The sequence below is a fragment of the Neofelis nebulosa genome, chromosome 6 (assembly GCF_028018385.1).
Source record: "Neofelis nebulosa isolate mNeoNeb1 chromosome 6, mNeoNeb1.pri, whole genome shotgun sequence".
Lineage (NCBI taxonomy): Eukaryota > Metazoa > Chordata > Mammalia > Carnivora > Felidae > Neofelis > Neofelis nebulosa.
Genome location: NC_080787.1, coordinates 128,877,478 through 128,897,659, shown reverse-complemented (window position 1 = coordinate 128,897,659; position 20,182 = coordinate 128,877,478). Strand labels below are relative to the sequence as shown.

Here is a 20,182-nt window from a genome sequence, read left to right as displayed (position 1 = left end):
CCCTTGGGAACACTGGCTGAGCAAAGAAAATCACGGGCCCCAAATGGTGTCACTTAGACCGAGTTGCCAAACCGCGGCTTAATACCCAATAATTGCAGTTTCAGCCTCCCCCAGAAATGGGGCTTTAACCGGTCAGTCAGGAAAATTTTTCTTCCCATCTGCACCAACAAGTCTGGTACACAGTCTCTATCCCCCGAAGAAAGATGAGGCAATCTACGTGATAAGACCTGTTGCTTTTTCTTTCCCCTAGCAAACAGCCTTGTTTGGAACAATCCTTTTCTTTTGCTAATAGCTTTCTTACCCCCACCCTCCAACCATAAAAGCTTTCCTTCCATTTTATTTTGTACAACTCCTCTTAGAGTCCAGCTCCACTTGCTAAATGGGTCCCGCCCATTTACTTGCTTGCATTTTGTTATTTAACAACAATACATGAACAGAGCCAGTCACAGAAGACCACGTGTTGTAAGACTGTATTTATATGAAAAGTACAGAAAAGGCAATTTATAGAAACAGAAAGTAGATTTCACGGTTGCCCAGTGCTGGGGGTGGAGATGGAAAGTTACTGCTAATGGGTAGGAAGTTTCTTTCGGGGGTGTTGAAAATGCCCTAAACTTAGATTGTGGTAGTGTTTACACAACTCTGTGAATATACTAAAACCACTGACTTGTACCTTTTGAATGATGACTTTTATTGCATGTGAATTCTATATCAATAAAGATGTCTAAAAGTTGATTGCACTGACTTGAAAAACTAAAATGAATTGGGCTTTTACATTTGATTAAAATCAAGCATAACTCGAATTGGATTAGACTATGAGCAAATAGTTTCTGTAGATGTTAGCAGGAGAGGAGACATGGCTGACCCAAAGAGAGAGGAAGAAAGACTTAATCCAGGGGCACCTGGGTGGCTCATTTGGTTGAGCATCTGACTCTTGATTTCACCTCAGATCGTGATCACAGGGTCACGTGGGTTTGAGTTTTGCATTGATTCTCTCTCTCTCTCTCTCTCCTTCCTTCTGCCCCTCTCCCCTGCTTGCTCACACTCTCTCACTGAAATAAATTAAAAAAAAAAATCTAAATTTTGGGGAATAAACTAATTGATGTTCAGCAACAAAACCACCACTACAAATTAAAGATGGGTTCAGGATGCCAAATCTAGAGACCAGAAGTTGACATACAACTTCCCCTTAAAAGCAGCAGCACAGGGGCGCCTGGGTGGCTCAGTCGGTTAAGCGGCTGACTTCATCTCAGGTCATGATCTCGCGGTCTGTGGGTTCGAGCCCCGCATCGGGCTCTGTGCTGACCGCTCAGAGCCTGGAGCCTGTTTCAGATTCTGTGTCTCCCTCTCTCTCTGCCCCTCCCCCATTCATGCTCTGTCTCTCTCTGTCTCAAAAATAAATAAACGTTAAAAAATAAATAAATTCTTTAAAAAAAAAAAAAAAGCAGCAGCCCAGAATATGTAATAATAGCTTCATATGAAACTATGAAACCTACACAGCTCTCTGCAGAAATGCAGCTACTGTGAAACAAAGCAAAGTAATTCCACTGAGCAGATTAGTCCCATATCCTTATGCCATAGTAGAAACTCAGGTACCAGACAAAGGCTAAGACTTCCAGTGACAAAATGTCAGGCCTAATGTTAATGAGCCTCAAAATATACCACAAGATCTCTATTGACCTCCAGTGGTTACAGCTAAAATTGCGTGGTTTATGATACCTGAGAAGAGAACATGATGTACCACAAGCAATTTTGGATTTGGGGTTTGGTCTATTATTTTATCTTGAAAGCTGTAAAGTTGGACTAAAAGGAAACCCAGCCAATGACTCCCATAAAAAGTTCCCTTCCCTGATTTTTAAGCATTGACTAAAGAGCTTATTTTTCTGTGGCCTGTTTTTGCAGCCTTTTTCAACACAGCCAGGAAGGTGCTTGCCTCCCTCCGGTGACTTGGTGACTCCATCGGGGGCCGTCTGTGGACAAACCACTGTGCACCCGCGGGTGCAGGCAAGGGTACGCAGGAGAGCAGGTGAGCGAGCAGGTAGGAGAGAAGAAATGGCTGACTGAAAAGAGACAGGCAGGAGGAAGTGTAAGAAAAGGTGGAAGGCAGGTATTACAAATTAAAATAGGCCAATCTGGTTTTGCACAACTCTGGCGCTTTTTGGTAGCTACCTCAGCAGTTCAGAGATTCGCCTCTCCCAGCAACCTCACCACCAGGCTGTAGTGAAAACAACTAACACCAAACGTTGCTATACCTACAGTTTCCCTAAACAAACCTAGTAAACAACCCCCAAGCACTTCATACAGTCTCCTCTATGGGCTTGAAGGAGTCCCAGCTCTCTGTCCTTTGGGTGAAAGGTTTGCTCAGTTGAGAAAGTGCCATGTTCCAGAAGCGAGATTCTTTTTTTAAATTTTTTTTTTCAACGTTTATTTATTTTTGGGACAGAGAGAGACAGAGCATGAATGGGGGAGGGACAGAGAGAGAGGGAGACACAGAATCGGAAACAGGCTCCAGGCTCTGAGCCATCAGCCCAGAGCCCGACGCGGGGCTCGAACCCACGGACCGTGAGATCGTGACCTGGCTGAAGTCGGACGCTTAACCGACTGCGCCACCCAGGCGCCCCCAGAAGCGAGATTCTACTATTACCCTCATTGCTAGCCTCAGGCTACCAGAAACCCCCAGACTGGCAAGGCCATTGATCTGGGGATAAAGTCTTCAAGCACCTGCTACTGGGCTGGCTGGATTCTTCAGCCAGGAACAGGCGTGTCGGAGGGCTCTCTAGAATATTTTCAGTCCCACATCTAAATACCTTCAATTTCTCCAAAGAATCCATTTCTACCGTTCATCTGACAAATGAACAAGCCACTGGTTGCTCTCATAATAACTCATGTCTGATATTTGCTATGCTAACTAGCAAAGTATCTTGTAATAACTGAGACATTGTGACCTTTCTAGTAACAGTGCTAGCTAATCACGCTTAGAGCATTAAATCCTGATCAAAACACTAACTGTTCCTGTATGTAATTTCAACCAGTACATTCAAATATCACACCATCTCTGCTGGAGTATTTCAAAGCAAATAACAGACATAGGACGCAAGGGCAAGAAAAGAACAAGAAGCCATTGGTAATCGGTGGCGACTATCGTTAACCATTCTTGCCCGTATTCCTAAATGTTACTTTCCCGGTCACTCCTCGGATATTTTTCAGATCCGTTCATTTCAGATCCGTTGTTCAGGTAACTATTATTTATGGACCGCCTGTGTACCAGATATCTACTTGACATATATTATCCTTCCATTCTAAGGAGAATTTAATACACTAAGAGAATGTTAAAAATTCACTGGCTGAAGTCTCTGATGTTTGCAAAAACTAAACATCTCACTGTGGTGTGGAGGTGTTCTAGCCCTCCAAGGCTCCATTTTATCCTCAAGGAGAAAGCAGCACTAGAAGATTCTGTTTATAAACCTTAAAATACCAGTCGCTTTATTTGTTCTTTCTAAGGGAAAGAAAAAAAAAGAAACCCTTAAAGGTTATATAAACATTTTACTATATTTTATCTTCCTTTAAGACCCAATGATAATTACATCCTTGGGCTACATTTACCTTAACTGTGATTTAGCGCATCGTAAAAAAATCGTGAATAAGAATTCTTGACGTTGCTTGTTAGTCCAGAGGTCAAACCAATGACTTATAAGAGCAACTCTTTCCTGAAAGAGCTATAAGGGAGAGAAAATGTCATTTTCCTGTATAGTTCAATCTAAGTTGCTAAGCGATCCTTAGACAGTCTACCAACCTCATGGCTAATATTTGCATAGCACATTACAGTTTGCGAAGCACTTTCACTGTGTAGCAGAGGTCTATCCCTTCCGCTTCAACTGCTTTTATCTGGGGATAGAGAGACAAGCCCAGGCTTGTTGGGTGGGCTGGTGGGAAAGGCTGGCCAGAAGATATAATTACAGTGGGGCCCGAGGAGGGCCTCTCTGGAGAACAAAGAGGTAATGAATCCTGGCTCTTGTTTCTACCTAAACGAATGTGGCCTGGGGAAACAGATGCCAAACATTTCATCTTGAAAACACCTACAGGCTACACTTAAATAGTGAAAACAACAGGGCCATTTTAAGTAGGTATGATTTTACTAACCCACAGTCCTACATCTTTATAACCCTCACCAAAACAAGAGTGAATAAATATTGCTAAGTAGCCATTGTTAGACGTGTCTCCAAGGAAGACATACGCCAAGGACCCCCCCAAACCTGGGTGTCGCTCCAGCTTTACTCAGATGATATATACAAACTCACTGGCTTTATTACTGGGTCAGGCTTTGGCCTTAGCCCGGCTAGTCTCCTTCCCTTGGAACAGGCCTGAACCACGCATGAGCTATCAGCCATTAATGATTGACAGAGCTGCCTAAGCCAGTCAGTAACTACTTCCTGCACCACCTTTCAAAGGAGGGGCATCCCCCGGCCATTGAACTGAACTGAGAAGAGAGGATTAAAGAAATACACAGAGAATTAACTATACATGAATACTCTCCATATCGAACACCACCAAAGCACCTCCTCTTTTCTTCCCCCCAGCACACAGTGTTTTCTGGAGGCTTCTCTTTTGTCCCTGGAGTTACAGGGGAAAGGGGAGGCAGACCTTGGGGCTCCTCATAAAGTAGGAGTTGGAGACTGGAGTAAGAAGAGACTGTCTTGGGGCCGACAAATAGAAGTTTGTTTTTGTTTGAAGTGACTCCAAGACTAAATTCTTCAGAGTTTTGTTTGTTTTTTTTTTTTAAATATGGTGACATGAGACTCCGAATGTCACAGTAAAATCAGCCCTACAAATTAAACTTCTTTTATTCCAGAATATCTAACTTACCTCTCTATTTAATGACTTGTTGCTGAAAGGTGTCCAGGCACTGAATCTTGTGTGAAAGCACTCCATTTCCAGAGTTTTTCTAGAAGAATCCTGAGCTGACATCTCAGCAAATTATTTTCTTCCAGCCCTAAGATATATACATTCATTTCAATAGAGGCTTAATTAAGATCACCTAGAAACATCCAATATATTAATGTTGTCATCATGGGAATTATAATAATTTCTGCCATTCATTGGCATCTATATATTTATTTAAATTTTTTAAACATTTATTCATTTTTGAGAGAGAGAGAGAGAGAGAAATAGCACAACTGGGGGAGGGGCAGAAAGAGAGGGAGACACAGAATCTGAAGCAGGCTCCAGGCTCTGAGCTGTCAGCACAGAGCCTGATGTGGGGCTCAACTCACAGACCGTGAGATCTTGACCTGAGCTGAAGTCGGACGCTTAACTGACTGAGCCACCCAGGCGCCCCATACATCTATATATTTATTTAGATAAAATTACAGCAAATTATGTGTGTATATATACATATATATACACGTGTATGTATACATCCCTGCGGAAGATAATCCATACAAATATGCACGGGGAGTTCATGAGCTCCAAGGCATTGCAGTTTATTCTGTCCTCATCTGTTTGTACCCAAATGTGAATCTAAATCAGAGTTGTTTTTCACTTTTCTGGGAAAATGACTCAGAAATTGGGATGATGCTCTACCAACCAGGAATACTGCTTTTTCTTTCCCTGGAAAGCAGTAATCTGAAGGGCTTAAAGAGGGCATTCTACCTGCCTATCTTTTGGGGACACAATGAGGACATAGAGAATAAACCTAGCGTAATGTATCAGGCATCCATCGCAATGGATTCATCGCATCCCAAAATTTAACAGCTCAAAACAACTGTGGGTCAGGAATCGAGGCACAGCATAGCGGAGTACCTAATCAGTCTGCTGGGGCTGTCATGGCAAAATATCACAAAGTGAGTAGTGTCTTGAAGAACAACAAAAATTTATTTTCTCACAATTCTGGAAGCTAGAAGTCCACGATCAAGGTGCTGTCAGAGCTGGTTTCTAGTGACACTTGCGTGCTTGGCTTGGACACAGCCACCTCCTCTCTGTGTTCGTACAGGGCCTTTCTTCTGCTTACATAACGAGTACAATGGGTAGGCAACAGAGAGAGAGAGGAGAGAGAGAGAGAGAGAGAGAGAGAGAGAGAGAGAGAGAGAGATCTTTGGTGTCTCTTCCTGTCCTCCTAAAAATATCAGTCCTGCTGGATTAAGGTCCCACCTTATAACCTCATTTAATTTCCATTACCTCTTTATAGGCTCTGTTTCCAAATATAGTTACATTGGAGGTTAGGGCTCCCACATGAAATTTGGGGGGACACAGTTAAGGCCATAAAAGGTACTTCTGCTTTAGGGTTTCTCATAAAGCTGCAGTCAAGGGATTGGCTAGGACTCCAGGCTCATTTGAAGGATGTGAAGCTCTTTCATGTAGTTGTTCGCAGGATTCAGTTGCTCATGGATTATTGGACTGAAGGCCTCTCTTGTCTTAGTTGCCACATGGGCCTCTCCACAGGGAAGTTCATATGGTAGCTGGCTTCCATCAGAGCAAATAAGAAAGCAAGAGGGGCACGCAAGAGAGAAGCCAGCTTCTTGGTAACCCAATCTCAGAAGTGATATACCATCACTTTTGCTGTTAGTCAGGACAGGTCACTCGGTCCAGCCTACTCTCCAGCAGGGGGGATCATACAACAGCATGAGCCATCATACAATCTATCTCAGTTCACCCTTTGGGTCAGTTCTCTTCTTTTTCCACATGTAGAACATGGTCGTCCACTTCTTAACGGACACAACCCAGAAGTGCCACCTCATCAGTATTTTTAGCTCAGATCCCAGAAGATGTGGATGATTCACAACAGTCTCTACAGATCCAGATATAGCTCCTCATGCTCTAGCAATCTCTAAAGATAGGTTGGCCCTAGCTCCTATACATACAATGGTAGAGCAGGGAAAGGATAATCACAATAAACATTCCCATTTGGAAAGGAGAAGAATGACATATAAAATAGTTGATCCACAGCAAGTCCGAAATCCTGCTGTGTGAAGCTGGGGCCCAGTTATCATTTTTAGTCTCAAACAATCGCATTCTCTTTCAGGCCATGTCAGTGATTTCTTTGACGGTACAACTTTCTCAAAATCTACTTTAAGTTATGCTTTGATTCCAGGCAGTGTTCTATTCTTATATTCTACCATTGTTTAGAGGCATTTCTCTCTCTCCCCCTCTCTCTCTGAATTTAATTGCAAGGATTTTGAGCCTATCAGGCTTCTTTGGGAAGAGCCCAACCCTAAGTCTTTCTTCCCTGAGATCTTTTTCCAACTGGAAGTACTTGCGGGTTATCACCTTGTTGCATTCAGAGATCCTAACCCCATCCTCTTGCTTGGTCCTTCCACTAAGCAGGGTTTAAGCAGCATCTGTTGCTGACAGGCCTTCTCAATTGTTTCTTTACTAGTTGAAGATGTGAATCGGTTCCATCTTCTAACCTAGCAAGTACCTGAGTTTTTGGCCGTCTCTGAATTCCTTTACGTTCCTGCTTGCAAACTAGCCAACTATTCTCGGAGCTGCCTCTATTTCTGGTAGGTACCTCAGCAAATGCAGCCAGGAGTAACAAATTCATTCTAAGAACATTCATTTTCTACCTCTCTGCCTAAAGTACAAGCCATTTACTCTATTCAAAACTATAGTTTTGCAAGTGTTTTTTGCGCTGTATAACATGGATTGACATCGTTCCAAGTGTCCAATAACAGTTTCATGCTGCCAGACTGGATGTTAACACCACGTAATTTGGAATGTGTTGCTGTTGCTATGGCAGCATCTTGCTCCTGGAACCAATATTTGTATCTACCAAAGATTTAAGAAAGAAATAACAGTAAACTTACACAAAATCTTCCAGAGAATGAAAAAAGTGGGAATTATTTCCAAGTCCTTTTATGACGTCAGCATAACCTTGATAACAAAACCCAATAAGGACCTTGAAAGAGAAATATTATAAGTTTATTATCATAAACATAGATGCAAAAATCCTAACCAAAATCTTAGAAAACCAAACCCAGCAATATATAAAAAGATTAACATATCACCACCAAGTTGGATTTATTCTTGGAATGTAAATTTGGTTTGGTATTACAAAATCAATGTACTTCTCATCATTCATAAAACAAAGGAGAAAAATTATATAATGATCTCAGTAGGTATGCAAAGTGCATTCAGCATCCATTCCTAACAATAACAACAAAATGTTAGCAAACTAGAACTTGAAGGTAATTTAGTAATCCAAATGAGGATGTATTATAAGAAACACAGCAAACTTAAACTTAAGAGTGAAATGTTGAAACTTTCCTTCTGATTGCTACTACTACCTTTATTCAGCATTATCCTGGAGGTTCTCTCCAATATAATAAAACAAGAAAATAAAATGTATACTAATTTAAAAAGAAAAGTAAAAGTTGTCATTACTTATTAATGGCATAACTATATGTAAAAAAATATCAAAGAATCTACAGATAAATTATCAAATTTAATGCATAAGCTTAGCAAAGTTGCTGTGCATAAGAGCAACATTTAAAAATCTGCATTTCTGGGGGCACCTGGGTGGCTCAGTCGGTTAAGCGTCCGACTTCAGCTCAGGTCATGATCTCAAGGTCTGTGAGTTCGAGCCCCACATCGGGCTCTGTACTGACAGTTCAGAGCCTGGAGCTTGCTTCGGATTCTGTGTCTCCCTCTCTCTCTGCCCCTCCCCCATTCACTCTCTGTCTCTCTCTATCAAAAAATTAATAAATGTTAAAAAAAAATTTTAAATCTGTATTTCTGTATACTAACAACAAACCCTTATAAATAACAGTATATCATTTGTAATAATTTTTAAAAATCCAATTTAAGTTCAGTGAGGGACAGATATTCCACATAGAATACTAAACATCCTATCAAGAGAAAATTCTCAAGATCTAAATAAGAGCATACATATGTACAGGTGTTGGTTCTACAAAATTAACCTATTAATTTATATGATCTCAGTCAAAACCAGAAGCTAGTGTGTGTGTGTGTGTGTGTGTGTGTGTGTGTGTTCGACAAACTCATTATGAAATGTGTATGGAAATGCAACGTATCAAGAATAGGAAAGACAACTTCAAAAAGAACAAAGAAGGGGTGACTGGGTGGCTCAGTCAGTTGAGCGTTTGACTCTTGATTTCAGCCCAGGTCATGATCCCAGGGTCAGGGGATCAAGCCCCACTTTGAGCTCTGTACTGAGCATGGCCTCTGCTTAAGATTCTCCTCTCTCTCTCTCTGTCTCTCTCTCCCCCTACTCCCCATCCCCTTCCCTGCTCACATGCCCTCCCTCTCTAAAAAAAAAAAAAAAAAAAGAGAGAGAGAGAGAGAAATTGAAAAAAAAAAACAGCAAAGTGGTAAGACTTACTCTATGATGTTAGGACTTACTCATGATAAAGCTACCCTAAAGAACAGCATGAGATATTGGCAGAAGAATAGACAAACCAATAGAAACAGACTCACGTATATATGGTCACCTGACGTGTGAGAGAGGTGGCATGCAGAGCGGTGGAGAAAGGAACATTCTAGTGAGCAACACGTGGAGCAAAACAGCTATCCAGTTGGGCCCCACTGACCCCAGAATCATGAGAAATAATCAATGGTTATTGGGCTAAGGCCCTACGTTTGAAGTTGGTTTGTTATTCAGCATTAACAACTGATACAAAACTTGGGACCCGGAAGTACAGTGTGGCCATAACATAACCGAGGGCATAGGGCATTGACTTTAGGAATAGGCAGTGTGTGGAAAGTGGACGGGTGGTCAGCAGACCGTTAGCAGAGGCAGAAGAGCAGTGGAGCTGCTACGAAAGGCCAGGCAAATGGTGACTGTGTTATGTGGCAGTGAAACGTTTAGTGACACTGGTGTCTGCGTTAGTACGGACAATAGAAAACGTACCAAGGAATACGTAGACCTGACTAAGAGATTCTAAGCAGGATGTAGAAAAGGCTAATCGATTTTATTAGCTGCAGATCATGCAGTCAGGGAGACACGAAATGATATGAAACATCAGTTTTGGGGCGCCTGGGTGGCGCAGTCGGTTAAGCGACCGACTTCAGCCAGGTCACGATCTCGCGGTCTGTGAGTTCGAGCCCCGCGTCAGGCTCTGGGCTGATGGCTCAGAGCCTGGAGCCTGTTTCCGATTCTGTGTCTCCCTCTCTCTCTGCCCCTTCCCCGTTCATGCTCTGTCTCTCTCTGTCCCAAAAATAAAAATAAAAAAAAAAAAAAAAAAAAAAAACGTTGAGAAACATCAGTTTTGTTTGGGGGTAGAATTTAGTGGAAATAAAGAACATCTAATACAGTATCTTCGGCTAGAAAAAAGTCTCAAAATAATAAAGGTTTCATTTCAAAGCCTTCCTTTATAAGGTCTTTAAAAGGTTTGCAATGGTACTGACCCTCTCATTTAGCAAATAAAAGAGTTTTGGGGCCCCCAGGTGGTTCAGTTGGTTAAGTGTCTGACTCTTGATTTCAGGTCAGGTCATGATCTTGTGGTTCATGAGTTTGAACCCTGCTGTCAGCACAGAGCCTGCTTGGGATTCTCTCTCTCCCTCTGCCCCTTTCTCTCTCTCTCTCAAAATAAATAAATAAAATTTTTAAAAGTTATGCAAAGAAAACAAATGAGTTTCTAAGAATCTTAAAGACTGCCCCACAGCACCTTGAATCACAGCACAAGGCAGAGAGGAGTCTATCTTAAAGAGGTTTGTGGAAGGAGGTCTTGTATTAAAATAGATTATAATTGGGGTGCCTGGGTGGCTCAGTCGGTTAAGCGGCCGACTTTGGCTCAGGTCATGATCTCGCGGTCCATGAGTTCGAGCCCCGTGTCGGGCTCTGTGCTGACAGCTCAGAGCCTGGAGCCTGTTTCAGATTCTGTGTCTCCCTCTCTCTGACCCTCCCCCGTTCATGCTCTGTCTCTCTCTGTTTCAAAAATAAATAAATGTTAAAAAAAATTTAAAATAAATAAATTTAAAAAAAAGATTATAATTAGGTGCATAGAAAGAAGACTGTTCTGGTGAAAGCATGACCAGCTAGAAAGAAAAGGGACCAAGAAACTTTGCAATGGTCTCTGACACACCAACTTTCTATAGGCAGAAAGCAGGCTGAGAAAGCTAGGCAATTACAACCACAAATCATTTCTTTCTTTCTTTCTTTCTTCTTCTTCTTTTTTTTTTTTTTTTACATTTATTTATTTTTGAGAGACAGAAAGAGACAGAGCATGAGCACAGGAGGGGCAGAGAGAGAGGGAGACACAGAGTCTGAAGCAGGCTCCAGGCTCTGAGCTGTCAGCACAGAGCCCGACGCGGGGCTCAGACCCACGAACCGCGAGATCATGACCTGAGCTGAAGTTGGACGCTTAACCGACTGAGCCACCCGGGCGCCCCAACCACAAATCATTTCTTGTTGGAAAGGATGGATGATTCAGAAGGTGAAGCCAAGAGTCAGTAGTGCAGGACTAAGAGGAGCTGAGGACAATGGAATAGGAGGCCACACCCAAGGAGGAGACCTGGACTGTATGTAGTCGAGGAATAATCAGGGCAACTGGCCTGGCTAAATTTCAGAGTTGCTATGTCAGCAAACTGCCATGTGCCTTGTGTTTCCTGTCTTTATGAACAGGAAATACTACCCTTCTTGTGTGTCACCAGCATAAGGCGGGTGTCTGGGAGACAGCCAGGTTCACAGGTCTCCAGATCAAGAAAAGCCACAGACGAGGAGCCTCATTTGCAATTGGCCCTAATGCAGCTCACAAGAGATTAGACTTCAAGCCTCGTACCATAATTGGATGAGACTTTAGGTGTCTTGGGATGGAGTAAACGTATTCTGCATGCAAAAGGCATGTGAATTGTTGTGACCAGAGAACACAACGGGGTATATCGTCTGCACATATGGCCAGGAAAAATTGCTCCCATCCTTGTGTATGCGTATCAGTTCTTCCATCAAGAGGCAGAGGATGTTGATGGATGTTGATAAAGTGAAGATGTGTGGCTTCTGGGCCTAGGCCTTAAGAAGATTTGCAGTTTCTCGTTTGGTACACTTTGGATCTAGCTGCTGTGTAAATAAGCTCAAGCTACATTACAGAATGATGAGAGACCATCTGGAGAGACAGAGGTTGAGCCAGTGCAAAGCTGTTTCAGCCACCCTCATCAAAGCACCAGATGTGTGAATGAAGCCATCTCGGGTATTCTGCTCCAACTGAGCTCCCAAGTGAACGCAACCATATGAAGGACCCCCGAACTATAACAGGCAGAAGAACTGGCCAGGCGAGGCCAGCAAACCCAGAGAATCGTGAAAAGTAATGACTTCTGTTTCAAGCTACCTCGGTCTGAGACTGTTTGTTATCTAGCACAGACTGACAGAGGCATATGCTGGTGAGCATCCAGAACAGTCACATACAGCTGGTGAACGTGTAAACTGGTATAAGTGCTTTGCAAAAACGGTTTGGCATTATTTCCTAAAGTTGAACATGTGCCTCCAATGGACTCAACAGAAAAACACGAACATGTGGACCAAACATATCCACAAGCACATTCACAGCTACATCAGATAGCTCCAAACTGGAAAGGGTACAATCATTCCCCACCAGTCAAGTGGATAAATATATTGTCATGTATCCCTGGGCGAGAATGCTATATATCAATGAACAATCTGCTGCTACACACAATGTGTGTGAATCAGACACATAAGACATTAAACAAAAGAAGCTGGAAACAGCATGCCACATTTTGTGTGGTTTAATTTATACACGGTTCTACGCTACAGTGTTAGAAGTTAAGATGGCAGTTACCTTTGGGTAGGACAGAGAGGGTATGACTGGGAGGAACATAAGAGGTGACTCTGGGGTGCTGCTCCCTGATCTATGGGGACCCAGTGGGGTTCAGTTTAGAATTCACTGAGTTCCATACATACAATTCACATATTTTTCTACATCTTCTATTTCTTTTTTTTTTAAGTTTATTTATTTATTTTGAGAGAAATAGAGTGCATGAGAGAGCAGAGGAGGGGCAGAGAAAGAGAGCGACAGAGAGAGAATCCCAAGTAGTCAGCACAGAGCCCCATGTGGGGCTTGAACTCACGGACTGTGAGATCATGACCTGAGCCAAAACCAAGAGTCAGACGCTTAACGAACTGGACCACCCAGATGTCCCTACATCTTCTATTTTTATCAAGAAGTTTTAAAAAGATATCACTTATAAAAAAAATAAACACTCTTAAGTATCGAGAAAAAAATAAAAGTACAAACTTTGTGAAGAAAATGATAAAATTTTTTTGAAGAACATTTTTAAAGAACCGAAATAAATGGAGTGATATGTTTTATTCATGAATTAGAGAATTTGGAAGAATGAAGACATTAGTTTTCTCAAATGGATCCACCAATTCAACGCAATCTCAATTAAAAAAATCCTAAGAGATATGGTGGTATGTGTGTGGAACTTGGAAAGCTGATTTTAAGATATTTATGGAGGTTTAAAGGGCCCCAAATAGTCAAGTCAGTCTGGAAGAACAAGGGAGAGAGACATGTTTCTAGAAAGACTCACTGTAAAGCTGTAGTAATAATGTCACATGGCATTAGTATGGAGACAAATATCTAAGCCAGGGGAACAGGAGACAAAGTCCAAAATAGACTCCAGTATACATGGGTACTTGTTAGATGATAAATCAAAGAAAAGATGGATTTTTCCATTTATAGAAACCAGAGTATCTGTTTTAAAAAAAGAGAGAAGAAATTGGACCCCTTTCCCACACTATACACATACACACATGCACATCAACTATCTGAAGGCTTTTTATATGTAAAATCAATTACACATGGTTTGTGATCCCCCAGAAGACAAAATTAAGAACAATGCATGATGTCAGAGAGACAGATTTTGGATCAATCTAAGTGGGAAAACAACCACTTCAGCGGCTTTAGCTGTCTCAGGAGGTTAAGTCCATTACTGGAGATATTAAAAAAAAAAAAAATTGGATGACCACTTGGCAGTGAAATTCTAGCTGGGATTCCAGCATCAGAAAATGTCTCAGTTTCTAAGCAACCCTCTGTTGCTATAAATCCCAAGAAGAGAGAGAACAATGGGTCCTGGCGTAGCCGAAGAAACTTTATGGGAGAACCAGGAGATTTTGAGAATAAGACAAACATTTGCAGGCTCTTCTTACCACATTTGAGAAATGGAAGCATGTTTTAAAAATGAATATATTGGAAAGGCATGTACCAGATTAGGAACAATTTTAGAAATATTACAGAGGGTAGCATGACAACACTGAATTTGGATCCCTGTTCTGACCTCCTTTCCCCCAAGTAAAGCTTTACAAGGAATTTAGTCTCTGAGCCTCAGTTTCCTCATGTGTAAAGCAAAGCAATGCTGTGCTTGGCAAACTACAGTATAATAATGTGTTGTTCAGATAAAAACCTCATGGCAATGTGGGAAATTAAATACCTCCTTCTGAATCAACATTAAATCAAAACAAATCCTTAGTTTCCTAAGACGCCCAGCTGTTATTATGTGAAATCCCTCCAAGAGCCAACATAAGGAGTTTTTATTTAGCAAGTTCTTAAAATCGTTGTTATCCTCTGTGTTAAGGGATTACTGAGTTATATAATAAGCAGAACATTGCAGAAAGAACAGTCACTATCTCTGCTGGTGGACTTAAATATATGAGTACAGTATATCATATATAGAGATAAAAATGCCAATAGAGAGTTAGAGATAGAGATAGAAATTTCCATGGGATTATTTACATTCTTCTAAGATGTCATTTTTGCTGATTATTCAACCCAAGGACAAATGGCATGCTGGCAATCACTAATTCTTTAAATTGAATGATTTCTTTTCATATTCCAGCATTTTATATTTTTCCAAATAGTAGCTCCATATGATATTAATAATCATTTCCCAGAAAAGCAGGATCCATGGTTAAATATGCTTAGGAAATGATTAAGCACAATGAAACAAGTTTCTTTTTTGTAAGATGTTATAGAAACTTAACTATGATGATGCTCACTGTGAATCTCCGAGAGGGGGAAATAATATGCAGCATTTCCCTTGTTCATTGTTATAGGAACCTGTCATAGTGCGTATTGGTTATGTGATGTGGTTATCGTGGTGGTTATCTAATGCTGCGTAACAAAGAGTCCCAAAACCTAGTGGCTTAAAACAACAAATATTTATTATCTCACAGTTTCTGTGTCAGGAGTCAAGGCATGGTTTAACTGGGTCCTTTGACTCAGGGTCTCTCACAACCATGTTTCAGTTGGGGTTGTGGTCATCCAAAAGCTCAACTGGGGAAGGATCCACTTCTAGGCTCATGTAAGTGGTTTGTTGGCAAGATTCAGTTCCCACAGACCACAGGAACAGGGACTCAGTTCCTTGCAGGCTCTTGGCTGGAGGCTTCCCTCCCATGTGAGCTTCCTAACTTGTTAGCTTACAAAATGACAGCTGGTTTCCACCCACTGAACAAGCTAAAGGGCAAGACGGCAGGCAAGATGGAAATTGGCATCTTTGTGTAACAGAATCCCAGAAGCAACACAGCATCACTTTTTGATTAGTCAGAACAGAGGTCAGCAAATGTGGTCAGCAGCCCATATTCAGCCTGCCAACCACTTTTGCAAATAGTTTTATTGGAATACAGCTAATCACATTTATTTACATATTGTCCATGGTTGCTTTTATACTGTAACAGGAAGAATTGAGTAATTGAGAAAGAGAAAGAGAGTGAGAGACCATATAGCCCACAAAGCCAAAAACATTTACTACCTGGCCCTTCACATAAAACATTTGGCAACCCCTGCATTGGAAACAAATCTAGCCCACATTCGAGGGGAGAGGATTCACAAGGGCATCGCTCTCAGGAAGCTGGGGTCGTTGGGAGCCAATTTAGAAGCTGCCCACCACTTAGCACTTGCACCAAATAGGCACTTGGCAAGTACTTGCTGAATGAGTAAAGGAATAATTGTTCGCATCTACTAATTTTCCACATTCAAGGGCTGAAAAGCAAGTCACTAGCTCAGAAAAAGCCAAATTCCTTCACTGATTATTAGGATTTGACACCTATGTCACAGCTGTGACAATCTATCAACTTATGTGGATATTATTAGTAATTCCCATCATTATATTAAGTGAGTTAGATGGTAAAATAGGCTTAGAATCGAATTAATATGTACATCTGACAGATCATTCTTTCACAACATCAGCAAATTGGAAGGAAGGGAAGTATTTTAGGGTAGTCGTTTGGAATGAGAATTCTGGGGCAAGAATACTCCTTGTGAATTATGTTTACAATATGGCAGTCACCACTATTTCTAATACCATGAGAGACTCAAAACCTAGGTATACAAAACCAAATTCTCATCCATTTTTCACCTTTGTTCTGTGTCCTTTCTCCAAGAGCCAAAGTACTGTCCCATGCAGTTTTTCCTTGATCATTTAGGATTTCTCTTATTTGCACACAAAGTAGCGTGTCATTCCTGGGAAAGTAAAGGTCCAGCCACTCACTGCCTTGCTCATATCCCAGTTTTCCACTGAATTGAGGCCCCAGTGTGGATGACACCAACTGGGTATCTCTGTCTTACATTATCTTGCAAAACAAGGGCTCTAAATGTTTCTGAAGTGTGTTCTCAGAAGGTAATGAAATAGGAGACCCCAATCTGTGGCTCTTCTCATTTATAACTAGATCCAACATACAGATTGTTACAAAATCAAAGTGGGGAGGGAGCCATGTAACAAATGGTAAACTTATCTTAATCTTTGTTTGAGTGGCTCTTCTAACCGGCACTGTGCTAATAAATCTTTTTCCCACACACTAGCTCCTTCTCACATTCACCCTGGGAGTTAGATTACAGAGGAGAAAAACAGGGTAAAGAAAACCATCCAAGGTCATATAGGGAATAGTGGGTTATTGAATTTAAAAATTATACTGGATTTTTCCTAAAGAGTGACTGTAATAAATTGGATCTATGGCTGCTATGGGTTAATCTGGAAATACGATTTCTCTTTCATGGCCGACTATCCTTTACAACTGGCATATTGATGAGGAACTCAGCAACTGACCTACTACTACCTCTATGCCTAGCAAAAAAAAAAAAAAAAAAAAGGTGGGGTGATGGGTGAGGTGGGGAGGAGCCTGTTATGCGACAACCAAAGCCAGATTAAGGGTTGAAATGGCTGGCCAATTGCCGGTCTATACAGCGTTAAATTATCACCATGATAGCACGGAACCATGTTGTCATTAACGATGTTTCCACAGCCTTACCCGGTTGGAGAAATGTACATTCGCCTGGTCCTGCCCCACTGAAGTAGACAAAATGACTTGAAGTGCAAGTTAGAAACAAACATTGTTCTCTGCCACAGAGGTACCTACATTTGAGTCCTTTTATGATTCACACCTGCAAGTTGCACAACGCCTCATTTATTATCTGAAATTTAATCCCTTAAGCATGATCTACATTTTCAACATTTCAGAGGCTATTGCAAAGTCACCTAAACTTTTAACATAAGTACCTGGCGTTACTTCCTCAAGAAACTTTTAGATTCTATGCATGGAAAACAAAAATCTATAGAAAGTCTTCTTGCAACATGAAAAAAGAATCAAGTACTAGGCGTAGAGAAGAAATCCCAATTTAATCCCTTAAATATGCCTCTGAAGAGTTATCTGGTTTTAAAGACTGAAAAAGCCAGAGTACAAGGACAATGTGTGTGATTATGAAAACAGAAATGAAAGATTATTCCAGTTAAATGCCTGCTTTTCAGGGCATATAAAAACATGGCTTATTTTGAACATAAGCTGGTATATTATTTTTATTAAATGCACAAAAAAGTAATGGATAATGAAGGTAACAGCATGTTTTGAGGAAATCTGCACTACTGATGGCACAGGAGGTGATAGGAAATGCCCTACTTGTGAGCCCAAATGCACATAAATGTTGGATTGGCTCCCCCATAAGTAAGTTTAAAACTACAAGATTAAAGTTGCAACAAGAAGCAACTGCACTGTTTAAACTCATTCGGGAGGAATAACCAGCCATGGCTGTTGTAAACTTTCAAGTTCCTAATCCCTACTTTTTCCTACTGAAATAAGTTTTAGAGCATGAGTTTTGAGGACTCCCAAGGTGTGCAAATGTCAAGGAGGGCCCGAAAACAAATTGCCTGGGTTTTGTTTTGCTGAACTTCGATACAGATGATGTCGGGATATTCTGTTCTGATACTATGGCGAAAGTTATTAAAAAGCGCATCACTTTGTACTTTTAAAAAGAAGGAAAAAAAAAGGAAGTATCATGTCTTTCGTTGTTTGTCCTGTTCATCAAATCTTAGCACATTAACTCCTAGAGCGGCACAATTCCAACCAGGAACTGTATTCTCAACAGGGTGTATTTCCCCGTCACTGCCCCCAGCTCCACTCCCCACGCTCCCGTGACTCTACCGTAGGGAAGAGGCTGAAAACTGGAAGAAGGAGGAGAGGCGTTGGTGTGAACCAGTCTGGGGTCGGATGAAAATCACTGTTTTCCAAAGTGCTCAATAACTTGACTTCATTTCTACCCCAGATGAAAGCTCTGGAAGAGGTTAAGAGTTTCCTTGGCACCGCCCAAGTCAAACCCACGGAAAGATTGCTTTTGTTTCTCCCCGGAGCCACTGCAGCTTTTTCGGATAATCGTGGGGCTGCGGCGGCTCTCAAGGTCACGGGTGGGGGAGGGGCGGTGCCCGCCTCAGCGCCGCTTCGGGTCTTCCGGAGGTCGCGCAGGGAAGCTAAACCGCCCCGGTGCTGGGCCCGAAGGGTCTCAAGCAAAAGTTGCGTGGCCCGGAGGCCAAGGGCTTTACCTCCCGGAGGTGGCCGAGGGACCCGGGCCGGAGCGCCTCCTCTTTGGACCGCCGAGTGACAAGCGGGGGCTGCAGCCAGCGGCCGCCCCGGAGCGCGGCGAGGACTGGTGGCGCGCGGTCTCCATGGGGACGGGCAGCAACCCCCCCCCCCCCAACCCCGCTCCTCGGAGTCCCCGCCCCGCGCTCCTGGCCGCAGCCCGCAGGTGTCCGCGGGGCGGGGGTTGCCGGCCCCGCGTGGGCCACCGAGGCCTGTCCACGGCCGCTGCGGGATTCCGGCCAGTCTGGGGCCCCGGCTCCTCCGCCGTCCCCCCGGGGGGGGGGGGCTGAGGTGGGACCCCCGAAGGCTTAGAGCAGAGGGGCAGACGCCAGGCTGCGGGACCCCAACCAGGAGGAGATGGGACACTGAAGCCAGCGTTAGCTTGGTCGCAAAGAAAGCCAGCAATTTTAAGGCCGTGTGATGGGAAAGGTGGGGTTTATCTTCAGCAAATCCTCGGAATATTTTAATACTTCTTGTCAAGTTTAGCGTTATACAGGAGGTACCAAAACCAAAGCAAACACGTTTAAGGGATCTGGAAGTAACACTAAATATAAATGGTTTGCTCTGGTGTTTTGTTCTGTTTTACCATCGGTAATTAAAATTTGTCTACAAGGAATATACAGCATATAGTAAATTTGATTCTCATATAGTTTTATTCTAACCCAGGCATCTCAGCTTTTTCCTGTTGCCTTTAACATATGTTTAAATTGTGTGTACCAATTAGAGAAGCTAAAATTTTTTTACCTGAGACCCACATGGGGTCCCTTGACACAAAGGACAAATGAACCAAATGAATAAACAAGATCAATCTGATGCTCTGTCAGTGACCCCACAGGAAACAGCTTGTGCTTCACTCTATCTCAGGACCCATCCAAGAAAAACATGTCACGCGGCAAAATTTCCTTTTTGCTTTGTCAGACCCTAAAACGCTATTTTCCCACCCTGGAATCCCTAGTCTCTCAACCCAACTGAAAAGTTTGGAAGACTGTATTTAATATTCTGCTCATTTCCTCATTTTTAAAACGAGTATCAAAAAAGAGCAATCAGATAAGTTGATCAAAGATCTTTGAGCTCAGAATGGCAAAAATTACTAAGATTGAGATTTGTTTGTATCATTCAGTTGGTTTTACTCACGCATCCCCAATTAGGTGCTTGTTTCTCTGTCCTGGAAACGAGGAAGAAGCAGGGGCGTCTTTTAAAATGTGAAGGCGACTGAGCTACGATTGAATAAACAAAATGTGGCTATCCGCACAACGGAATGTGATCTGGTCGTGAAAATGAACGTACTAGTGATCCATGCCACAACATGGATGAACCCTAAAACCTAGAAAATATTATGCTAAGAGAAGCCAGTCATAACATGGATGAACCCTAAAACCT

At 42.2% G+C, this 20,182-nt stretch overlaps 1 protein-coding gene across 8 annotated transcripts in view; it reads right to left on the bottom strand.

The window, feature by feature from the left end:
• Window positions 1-18,883, bottom strand: part of ECT2L (epithelial cell transforming 2 like) — an 81,536-nt gene extending 62,653 nt beyond the window's left edge. For 5 of the 8 annotated variants that reach the window (XM_058735438.1, XM_058735446.1, XM_058735443.1 and 2 more), the window contains exons 1-5: window positions 18,766-18,883; window positions 7,797-7,888; window positions 5,797-5,996; window positions 4,861-4,987; window positions 3,601-3,713 (exon numbers count right to left, since the gene is read on the bottom strand). In XM_058735438.1, the coding sequence (XP_058591421.1) occupies window positions 3,601-3,713; window positions 4,861-4,962 (215 nt within the window). In that variant the 5' untranslated portion in view covers window positions 4,963-4,987; window positions 5,797-5,996; window positions 7,797-7,888; window positions 18,766-18,883. The other 3 variants (XM_058735441.1, XM_058735439.1, XM_058735442.1) reach the window with 3 other exon arrangements.
• Between the last annotated feature and the right edge of the window lie 1,299 nt (window positions 18,884-20,182).